Source organism: Apis mellifera, linkage group LG11, assembly GCF_003254395.2.
Source record: "Apis mellifera strain DH4 linkage group LG11, Amel_HAv3.1, whole genome shotgun sequence".
NCBI classification, from domain to species: Eukaryota; Metazoa; Arthropoda; class Insecta; order Hymenoptera; family Apidae; genus Apis; species Apis mellifera.
In genome coordinates this window covers 6,799,389-6,811,917 of record NC_037648.1, presented here as the reverse complement: position 1 = coordinate 6,811,917, position 12,529 = coordinate 6,799,389, and the positions used below count along the sequence as shown (strand labels likewise).

At 17.5% G+C, this 12,529-nt stretch overlaps 2 protein-coding genes across 2 annotated transcripts; one reads left to right on the top strand and one right to left on the bottom strand.

Moving 5' to 3' along the window:
* Positions 1–1,036: 1,036 nt before the first annotated feature.
* LOC552680 (X-ray repair cross-complementing protein 6) lies at positions 1,037–3,809 on the top strand. The gene is made up of 8 exons (XM_026443827.1): positions 1,037–1,259; positions 1,404–1,575; positions 1,839–2,280; positions 2,385–2,484; positions 2,600–2,837; positions 2,939–3,100; positions 3,376–3,606; positions 3,674–3,809. The coding sequence occupies exons 1-8, from the start codon at positions 1,095–1,097 to the stop codon at positions 3,793–3,795; spliced, it is 1,632 nt and encodes a 543-aa protein (XP_026299612.1). The 5' UTR covers positions 1,037–1,094; the 3' UTR covers positions 3,796–3,809.
* A 241-nt stretch (positions 3,810–4,050) lies between these two features.
* Positions 4,051–8,106, bottom strand: LOC412536 (leukocyte elastase inhibitor). The gene is made up of 8 exons (XM_006571997.3): positions 7,838–8,106; positions 6,176–6,297; positions 5,760–5,939; positions 5,478–5,688; positions 5,198–5,412; positions 4,957–5,136; positions 4,746–4,881; positions 4,051–4,668 (listed from the first exon to the last, which is right to left on the bottom strand). Exons 1-8 carry the CDS (start codon positions 7,947–7,949, stop codon positions 4,505–4,507), a joined length of 1,320 nt encoding a protein of 439 aa, XP_006572060.1. The 5' UTR covers positions 7,950–8,106; the 3' UTR covers positions 4,051–4,504.
* Between the last annotated feature and the right edge of the window lie 4,423 nt (positions 8,107–12,529).

The window sequence follows — 12,529 nt, the reverse complement described above, 5'->3', positions numbered from 1 at the left end:
ATATGAGAATAACGAACTTTTTAATTTATGAATAATTCAACTCATTATATAAATTTATCTAATGTATATTCATATAGCCAAAAAATCTATGAATGCATGGAAATATTTATGAAAAAATCAAATAAATTATTTATAAAATATTGATTTTTTTGATTAAAATGAATATAGTTTCTGAACTTATTATTTTAAATCATAGAAGATGTATCAACATGATTTTTTTGCGTAATTGATATTTCAGTACGTATAATATATAATATTATCTTCTATAAGATATAAGATTCTATAAGATTATATAAGATATAAAATTCTATTAAATTAGATATTAATTAGATATCGTATTATTATATTTTATTTCAGATATAAATATAAGCTGAAATTTGTGAATAAAAAATGTATATTTTGTTATAATTAATTATCTTATTTATTTATTTACATTTTATTCCTTTTCTGAGTACTTGAAAAATCTATATTCACTACTTCTTTTTATTTTTATTTTATATAGGAATCGATAATACTAAAAATAAAGTTGAAATGATAATGAGATTTAAGAATTAAATTATAAAACCAAAAAATGCACTGATTGATATATCTATTTTATATCTTATCCATGATTATATTCGACAATTTAACGGAGTGGTTAAGAAAACATTGATAACAATGGATAAATTAATTACTTTAATATAAAAAAAATACATTGTTATAATAAATCATAAATAACTTTCATTAAACAAAAAAAAGTATATAAAAAAAGTATATAAATATAAAAAACTGAAATAATAATATTTTGTTTCACAAAATAAAAATCGCTGGCAATCTATAATTCCAAAAAATTTTCTGTAATATTTTTTATTTATAATATGAAACAATTGAAATAATAGTTCATTGAAGAAAATAATTTTTATCATATGCATAATTTATAACTAATATTTTAACATATAATTGAAACATTATATAATAATAAAATAATTAAAATTGTATTATAGCAAATTTTATTATAAATTTTGAATGATTAAAATAAAGTAGTAATATAAAATAAAATGAATTATTTTTAGAAAATTTTTAGAAAAATTTATAACAACAGTGAAAACAAAAATATGGCATCTTTTAATGAAGAAGATTTAGAAAATGAAGATTATCAAGATGACTCTAAAGATCTTTATGGTGTCAGAGATGGTATACTTTTTTTAATTGATGCAACACCTCCAATGTTCAAAAATGATCCACAAAATGGAATTCCATATTTTTTGCAATGTATAAAGGTATCATAGTTTATTATTTTTAATTATTTTATAATAATACTTTTAAATAATATTATTTAAGTATTAATTTAAAGTTAAATATTTATTTTTAAAATTTTTTAAAAAAGAATTTAAAAATTAATTTTAATTTCTTTTTTAATCTAGCAATACAAAGAAATTCTTAAGCAAAAATTAGTATGGAATAGACAAGATTGGATGGGTTTAATTTTATTTGGAACTGAAAAGTATGATTCAGATTCTGAAACAAAAAATATATTTACTCTTAAGAAATTAAATCTTATCTCAAAGGATGATTTAAAAGATATAATGAAAATAGGTAATATTTTGATATATAAATTATACATCTTATGATATTATAAATAAGAGAAAATTAAAATTTTTAAAAAATTAACAATTACAAAAGTAAGAATTATATATTAGATGTAGAGGAAAGCTATTTTTAATAATATTATATAAAAAAGAATTAAAATATTATAAGAAAAATTAATATAAGGAATATAATTTATATTCTATTGGTTTTAAAATTTTTTAAATAATTTTTTATATATATTTGTGTCTTTTATTATATTTTATATATAGATGAAGGAAAAACATGGGAATACTACAGAGATAATGCTTCCTCTACTTCTTATCCATTACATGATGTACTATGGTATGCAACACGAGCATTCTCGACTGTGCATATTACTATGCCAATGAGAAGAATAATTCTTTTTACATGTCAAGATAATCCTCCAATAATAGATGATAATGAAAAACATAGAATAAGAGTAAAAGCAACAAGTTATAGTGACATAAATGTCCAATTATCTGTTATTGGTTTGGGTGAAAATTGGAATCATGATTTGTTTTATAAAGATTTAGAAATGTTATCTGGAAAAATTGAAGCAGATGATTATAAAAGAACATCTTTAAAAGATTTGGTAGAACAAGTAAAATTGCCCTCCAGAAATATGGCAAAGCTACCTTGGAGACTTGGAGAAAATGTGACTATAGATGTATCACTTCGTAATCTCTCTGTGTAAGAAATAAAATTTTATCTATAGTGGTTAATATATTAATTTTTTTTATTACATTTAAATTCTAGAAAAAAAATTATAAAATTTATTTTTATTTTGATTTTAGTAAAACACAATATTTACATAAAGAAAATATAAGTAAACAAACTAATATTCCTTTAACTACATGTACATATTTTAAAGTGGATAAAGATGATATAATGACAGTATGTATTTCAATAATTTATATATATATATTATATATATATTATTATATTATATATATATTATTTATTTTATATAATAATCTACAATTATATAATATTTTTGCTTACATTATAGGAAGAGACAGATGACATAGAAAATAAGCAAACATCATCACCTGTTCTAGAAATGGATATTCGAAAATATCAAAATTTCGGTTTGGAAAAAATATATTTTACACAAGCAGAAGTAAAATCCTTAAGTACAACGCGAGAACCAGGCATTGATTTAATTTGTATAAAACATATTTCTCATAATCTTTTATATCATGTTGAAACACCATATTTTGTTGTACCAAGCAAAAGTAATCGTAAAGGTAACTTTATTTTATGTTTAAATTTAAAAGATTATAAATATTTTCGCTAAAATAGAATTTCTTAAATATATAAAATTATTTAGAATAATCTTTCATTGCAGATAACAAATTATTATTTGGTGCATTACTCAATAAATGTGATTCAAAGAAATTAATGATAATATGTGCAGTAACAATAAGAAGTTATTCTGCTTCAAGTTTATATACTATGATACCAAATGTAAATAATGGTGGATTTTATTTATATAAAATGCCATTTAGAGGTTTGTTTTTTAAAATATTAATTTAAATTATAATATAATATTAATGTTAATTTAAACATTTCTTATTTAATAATAAAAAGATAGTTTAAAAAATAAGTTTGGAAATAAAATTAAAATAAAGATATAAATTTCATTAAATATTTAAAATATTTTAATAATTAATATTTATTGATGTAATTTAATATATTATGAAAAACACATACAATAAATTTATTTTTAAGAAATTTTAAATTATAATAATATATAATATATTATAATTTGGTTTTAAATTGTAGAAAATGTTCGAGATCTTAGCGAATATTTCTCAGATTTTATATATAACCATAATGAAAAAAAACCTCCAATTGAACCAAATGGAGTTGAACTTCTAAAAAATATAATGAAAAAATTAAATATCGAATATAATCCGAAATTATTTTCAAATCCTAAATTACAAATACAACTTCAAATAGTAGAAACTTTAGCTCTAGATTTGGAACAATTTAAATCACTGCCTGATGATACACGTAAGTTTATATAAATATAAATCTGTAAATATTACGATATTTTATAACATATTAGAAATTTTCTTAGTTCCGAAAACCGAAGAGATTCATAAACTTATAAAAGATTTATTAGATGAATATGATAAAATATTTAATGAAGTAACAGAAGACAATATACCAAAAAAAAAAAGAAAAAATGTAAGAAAATAAATAAAGTAATAGAACTAACTACATTATCAAAAAATCAAAAAAAAGATTAAAGAATTCATATTAAAGAAACAGGTATATTATTAAAAATATATATATATTATTAATTATATATATTAATTTAAATAAAAAAATTTAAATTATTTATAAAAATTTTGTCCTTAACAGATAGAAAACATAACTATTTAAAAATTAAAAACTGGTTTAAAAACATTATGTTTGAAGATATTTGGTAAAAAAAAAATGAATTAATTAATAGGATTAAGGAATATTTTAAATGAAATATTATAAAATATTGAAAGATAATTTATTTAATGAAGATTTCTTTATACAATTTGTAGTTTCATAATTCTATTACTATAACTTCTGATAATAAGTTATTTTATTTAAAAAATTAATTTTTCTAAATGAATTATTGCAATTATATTTGTATTATTATATTTCTAAATGATTATTATATTGTATTATTTTTGATTTATTGTGCTTTTTGTGCGACATTTTGTATATTTGTAATTAAATTTTGTATTGATTTATTTGTATAAAATGAATTTTATATTTATTATGTATAATATATGTACAATATTGCATATAATATACATATATAAAATAATTTATATATATATACATATATACACATATTAAAAACAAAAATATGTGTTTTAATTTAATAATTATTGATTATTCCTTATTAGAAATTATTTCTTAAAGAAATTTATAATTCATCTCTTTGTGAAATAACTTCTATATCCTGTACATTCCCAATAAAAAGTGGTATGTTGTTTGGTTTATATTCAAGTATAAACATAAAGGGCCGATCAACTATAAATTTTTCCGTTTCTTCCGGATATATACAACGTCGAAGTCTTAAAGAAACAGCTAATAAAAAATAATTTAATTTTATTAAAAATGTATATAAAACTTCAATTTTTTTTTAAATTTTTCATTAAATTCACCTGTTGTAGCTGCAGCTTCAGTACCTTCTTCATTAATATCTATAATTGCTTTATGCAAAACTTTATCAACCATTAATGGCGTATTAGAAATACGATTAAAATTTGCATTTGGTTTAAACATTGTAATTAAACCAAGCTAAAATTTATAATATAAATAAATTAAAATTTTTTTAAAAAATATAACATGAAATTTATTATTTATTATTTATACCTTATTCAAAGCATTTTTTAAATCTATTGTAAACTCAATTTTAAATTTTGGAAGATATAATTTAATATCATTATAGAATCGAGTTGTATTTGCAAGCATTTCAAATGAAAAATTAGTTTGTAAATTTAAAAGACCATCTATTTGATTTGGTAATATTATTATCATTGCAACATCTGGGTTCTGTAAAATATTTTTTTTTTTTTAATTTTTGATATACGTAGTAATTTAATATATATAATACCTTGTATGGAATTTCAATAAATTTAGCTTGCAACATTGGCATGTCACCATGAGTATATTTAGATTTACTGTACATTGTCGGTATAAGTTTTGTTTGATTTTTCGATACATGAAATATTCTATCCTTTGTATCTCTTATATTAAATATATTTAACCAAGTACCATTAAAATATATTGCATTTATTAATATTAATTTTGTATTCTCATTAAAATTATCTATATAAAGAAAAGATTGATTATATAACTATATTGATATTATAATTATTTTTAAAGTAATTTACCTGAAGATACAAAATAAGGTATTTTATTATTTGTTTTTTCATTAACCCAAGCATTGATTTTTTGAGATGCTTCTACATTATTTTTGAAATCTACTTTTGAAATCTCGGATTGATAAACATCTTTTCCTATTGTTAAAAATTCTGTCAATATTTCAAATCCATCTTGAATATACATTGCATTTGCAATATATAATTTAACCATGGACAGTTCCTTATAAATATAGAAGATATTAATTGTGAAACATTTTTATTTTGTTATTATCATAATATTAATAATCTTACATTTAATTTAATAATTAATGACTTATATTCTTCTTCTATTAAAATTTTATTATAGTGATAAAGACTCTTAGTTAATTCATTTAAAGTAGTAGATTCTGCACCATGAGAAAGATGAGACAATATCATATGTATTATTAATGGTGAATTAACAATATTTCTTACATTGGTAGAAGTCAATTCCTAAAATAATAATGACTAAATTTTATATAATTTTTTTATTAATTATTATACAAATTTATATAACATGAATTTTATACTAAATAAACTTTATTTAATAAACAATTTGTATAACTATTCATAAATGTTATTAAAAATTAATTTTTAAAATACAGAATTTATCAAAAAATTTATATAATATATAATATATAGAATATATATATGAATATATATAAAATATATATAAAATATTTACTCACTTTATAAAGATCTCTTGTAAAATTATTATAAGAAGCAGATAAATATTTGCCTATATTTTCCTTATTATTTGAAAAAGTGGCAGATGATGATCCCAACATAATTATGAATATTATATGTAATACTAGAAAATAATTTTTATATTATAATATCATGAAAATCAATAATTATTGTAACATATGTAATTATTATATATAATAATTATTGTAATAAATGTAATTATTACTATTTCACGATATATAATAAATGATTACCTGAATATATTATAAAAAATGTCATTTTATATAAAATTAATAAAAGGAATGTAACAATTGTTTAATATATATATAAGAATCTAATAATTATAATACATTCTTTAAATATATAAGATTATAAGGATCATAAAGATTAAATGAAAATGTCAGAATGTTCAAATTACTTTGATTATTTTTTTTACAATATATTACAAATAAAAATTTTTAATATAATATAAAATTTAATATATTAATTTGTAAAATACAAAAATTGAAAAAATGATTTCATTATTCCTAATATATCAAGGTATTAAAAAGATGATAATTGTTAAAAAAGGTTAAGTTTAACTTAGCAGGGTGTCAAGTATAGAAAAAATACAACTACCTGTCAAAAAATAAAATAGTTAAAAAAGAATAATATATCGTTTTATTTAATTTCAAAATATTTTTTAAACAAAATGAATTCTTTATTTTACTTTTGTCATTAATATAATAATTTCTAAAAACAAAAAATTTAACTTTATGAAAATATTGAAACAAATATAAAATTTATTCAATTATTAATAGAATTGAAGTTTATCAACAATTATATACATTGTAGAAAATAAAGATAATATAAAATATTAAATTTAATATAAAATATCATATTTATATAATATTATTTATTTTTAAAAGTATTTTATTTGTGAAAAATTAATATTAATTCTACATTATATATTTTATATTTATAAATATGTAATATTTTTTTATATTTGATGATAATTATATATATTGATAATTATTTTATGATTTATTATATTTAGAATATATGTCAAGCGTATATAATAATAAAAGATAAACAATGATATATAATAAAACTAAAGTTTTTATATTGATTGCATCCAAATATTATATATTATACATATGTATATATATTTTAATAGTATAATTTTTAAACTATATAAATATATTATTAAATTATTTAAGAACAATATCTGTAGAAATTATTAAAAATAATTTCTAATTAAATAAAGATAGAATATAATAGAAAGATAGAAAGTTGGAATTTTTGTTCTAATAGAAAAAAAATTCCTTATTTACAAAATTTTATTGAATGCTATGAATTTTCGATATGAAATTATTATTTTACTTATTTATTTATAATTTTTTATTCTATAAAAATTTATTGCGTACTTTTTATAAAAGAAATGGATAAATTGTTTAATATTTTCTGCAAATATTTAAAAAAAAAAATTATTGCAATGATTTATAGAAGTAAATACAGAATTAAATTTTAGTTTAAAAAGTTTTGATTACTTGTTACACAAAATTATATAATCAGAGTAATAATCGAAAAAAATAATAGATACATAAAAATATGTTCCTATCTTCAAAATCACATGTTAATGTATAAATTTGAATTTTCATGAATTAATTCGGCACAGTACTTACATTCGCTCATTCGATGAATAACAAATGATATTCGTGGAGCGAATAATACAGAGAAGAATGTCAGTGTGAACCTTATATTGCGGAACGATTCACGCATATTGGCTTTTGCCATCTCTTTCTTTCTTTTTCCTTTGTTTTATACTTCCTTTAGTTTTAACTTTCTTTGTATTACTTCTCTTTCTTTCTATGAGCTGTATAATACTCTGCATGCAAATTTTGAAATTTCTTTCTTATTTTATCACTGTTCTTTGCTTCATTATTATTAATATCTATGATTATGTACAACTATTTATTTATATTTAAACAATTATTTATGGTATAAACAAAATAAAAAAATTCGATTAATTAAAAATATAATTCAATAATAATAAAATTGTAGATTATTCTTTGAACTTTTTCTTTGGATATAATTTTACATACATTTTTTGTAAATTTTTATTAAAATAAATTATTTATATTGCAATATATTGATAAATTTTTTAATTATTATTATTTTTATTTAATTATTTTTTAATATATAAAGTATTATCATATAAGGATTAAATTTTTGTTTGCTGAATTATAAATTAGTAAAATATTTTTAGTTTTTTTATATTTAATAGCATTCTATAGATAAAATATAAAAAATAATTTTTAATATAAAACTATAAAACTATAAAAATGAATAAATGCTAATTGTTTAATTGTTAATTTATGTCTTTTGAAATAAAAATATGTTCTTGTGTAAATAAAAATTTTTTATAGGAAGTACGAAGATTTTTACACATTGATTATATTTATCTTTGTTTATTTTTCATATATTTCTATTTTAGCTTTTTTCGCCATACTTTCTCTGCTTCTCCTTTTTACTTTCTCTTTCAATTTTTCATCTTATCATCGTCTTTTATATATTGATTCCTGTCTTCTCTTTGTATATTCTTTTTTTTTTCTTTTCCGTTCTCTTTTTCTTTCCCATGTCACTTCTTTTCATTTTTTCTATCAATTTATTTCTTCTCTCTCTTTTTCTCTTTCAATAGTCACTTGTGACTATACACACGAAAATGTATTTGTTGCAGACACATATCCTGATTACTAATTCACGAAGCCGCGGACTACTTCCTTGCCATATTGACACCAAATCCTATATTCCGATCGAATGGAGAGTGGAAACGAACACAGTAATCCTTACGAACTTGCAGATCGCATAAAATGTTAGCTGATTGTGCAAATGTCAGACGGAAAGTTCTACAAAAATTGAAGAGAAAACATAAAACTTGATTTTTTAATTCTATAAATAAAATTCGCAGAATTGTTTTTCGATAATTTGTTGCCAATCTGGAGTAAATTATAACATAGATTGCTAGTAATGGGATCAAGCCCATATTAGATTAAATTTTGTTATCAATGATTGATTTTGACAAATTTTTTTTCAAAATCATTCAAAGATAAGTATACTATATAAATGTATAATCATTGAATAATAATATATTTATTATATATTAATTTAAAATTTGAAACTAGATAAATATAATTTCTACGTATTTATAATAAATAAATACAATAAATACAATATTATTGTTTTATTATAAAACTATATAAAGTAATATATATAAAAAAAAAAGTTAATGTATATAAAGTTATATATTATAATGAACTATAATAGAATGTCGATTATTCAAAATTTAGTTATTCAAATAATTAATTATTATTATTCGAATACAAAATAAATATCTAAAAAATTATCATATCTAAATGATTAATTTATTTTTTGTAATGCATTTATCTTATTACATTCTTTTATGTAATAAACATTCATATTTTAAAATTATTTAATTTTTAATCGTTTCATTTATATATTATTTATATATTATATATCATTTCATATATATATTATAAATTTGGTTTTATCTTATTTTATTTGAATATTTATTTTTTAATTAAAATAAATCTACTTAAAATAATTGATATTCTGATGTATATGTTTGTTTCTGAAAAAAAAAATAGAGTATGATTTATTATTTTGTGCAAATTCTCATCCATTGTACAACTTTCATAAGATATTTTATAACTTTATTATTTTATTATTTTATTTTATTATTTATTATTTTAATTTATATTATATTAAATAGTTTTTAAATTATTATTATAAATTTGTATTTAGAAGTTTTTAAAGTTTAAAATTTTTTTAAAAATTTATAATCTCTTTATTATATAATATATAATACAATATAAAATTGTATTTTTCTTTTCTCAGATAACTAAAAACATTTTATTAAAAAAATTTTAGTGAAAAAAAGGAAAGTATAAAAAAATAGAAAATAATAATTCAGTATAACAACTATGTTTATAGAAAAAAAATAATAAATATTAAATAAGATTATTTATAATATTAAATATAAAAGTCATAATCTAAGGAAACGAAAAATTTTTCTTCAGCACTTTTTTAGAGATAATTATTCAAGTTTAATATTAATTTTTTTTACTTTTTTTAAATTTTTACTTTTTTAATCAAAATTTATTGCATTGAAAACAGTAGACATATAATAAAATTCTAAATATAATCAATTTATTTTATGTTTAAAATTTATTATACAATTTATATACAATTTATATAATGTATCTAATTTTAAATATGAATAATCATTTATAATTTTTAAACCAATGTTATACAAATTAGTTTTTGTTTTATTATATACTTTTTTAATTATATAAAAAATATCAGAATTTTTTTAATTAAATAGATAAATTAATTTTAAATAGATATTATTAATAGTTGATTTATATAGAATTTTAATTCAAATTGTATAAAAATTTAATTCAAATTGTTTTTCAAATTTGATTCGAATAAAAAAATCAAATTTTAAAATAATAATATTTAAGATATTATTATAAAGATATTATAATAAATAAGATGAAAATTCAAGATGAAATATTATAATAAATAAGATGAATCATATTTAAAATCTTGAAAAATGCAAATGACAGAAACAATAGTTAAAAATGAAATATATCTCAAAAAAATATTCTATCAATTGGAGCATTCGAATCAAAACGGATGCGAGAAATATGATCAGTGGTTAGAATGAAAGAGGAAACTTTCTGGTATTTACAGTTAGATCACTTCGATGATCAAGGCGTTGCTTTCGCTCCTCGTCCTCGAATAGAATTCCGGATTTTTCATTTGTTTTCAAATCCGTATCACATATCGTCATATATCATTGCTTATCATACTTTCAATTTAATTGTAATACATAATACATAATACAGATCCTTTATTTTGAATACTAGAAACATGGTTTCTAAAGAAATGGAGTTGAAAGAAATGAGAAAAAAATAATAGTGTAACGAAATTTAAAAAATTTAAAGTTTAAAAACAAAATTTAACAAAGTTTAAATATATAGCGATTGAAATATGAAGAGTAAAAATACTTTAATTAATAAGAGTTTAAATTAGAAATGATTATAATAATATATAGTATAGTAATACAGAATTTAGAAATGTAATATAGTAATATTTATATACTAATATTCATAATATATACATAATTATATATTTATACAATATTTATAATATTTATATAATGTATTGAAAATATTAAAAATTGTTTTAATTAATAAATATAATACTGCTAGATCTTAAATGATTCGAGTTTCTATAATATTTAACAAAATTCGATAATATAATAATGAGAGAAATAAAAACTGCTTTAATTAATATAAAACTCAAGTTTTCAATCTATAAATTACTCTCAAAGAAATATTAAAAAAGTTTTCTAAATTATTTAAAAATATAGTTTAAGTATATAGAGTTTGCAATATAAATTTTATAAAAATAAAAATAACGTGATAAATAATAAAATTAGTACACATATAATAGCAAGGAAATCAAGAAGAGTTAATTAAATTATTTTTAATTAAAATTATTTTTATGGAAGATTTCAGCATTTTTTTTATTTTAATTATAATAAATGATTATAGTAAATTATAATATTTTACTATTATTTTTTTGATTATGATTAATTTTTTTTTATTGCTGTAGATTATTTGATTATTTTGAATGAAAATTGCGATTTAAAAAATTTTATATTTTAAACATTGAAAAACACAAAAGTAAAGTCTAAAATTATTATTCGATTTTATTTTTTATAGGTGCTTCTAAAATTACTTTTTTTTTTGACAAATATATTAAACTTTTTTTATTTCTAGAAAAAGATAAAAAATTACAAATTTACATTATTTTTAAAACTTATAAGATGTTATTTAGAATTTTTTATTCCAGTTAATGTAAACAAATTCTTAAAATCATAAATTTTCTCTTTTATAATCTGTATACATAATAAAAATAAACGAGAAATAAATAAATTTTCATTGAATATGATGATTTAATGATAGAATTTTATTTATTAAAATTTAAATTAATAAAATATAAATTGATAATTAAGAAAGAAACTATTTAAAACAATTTAAAATTTAAAAAAAAATTTTAAATTTAAAAATTTACATAATATATATACTGTTTATTATAATACACATTATTTATAAATATTATGAAATTTACTTGTCATTAAAAGAATTAAAAAAAAATATTGATGATTATTGAATTAATTTCTCAATATCGAAATCGATTTAAAAATATTAAAATTTGTATAAGATAAATTATAGAATTATAAAAATTTAAAAAGAAATAATTGATAATTATTGAATTAACTTTTC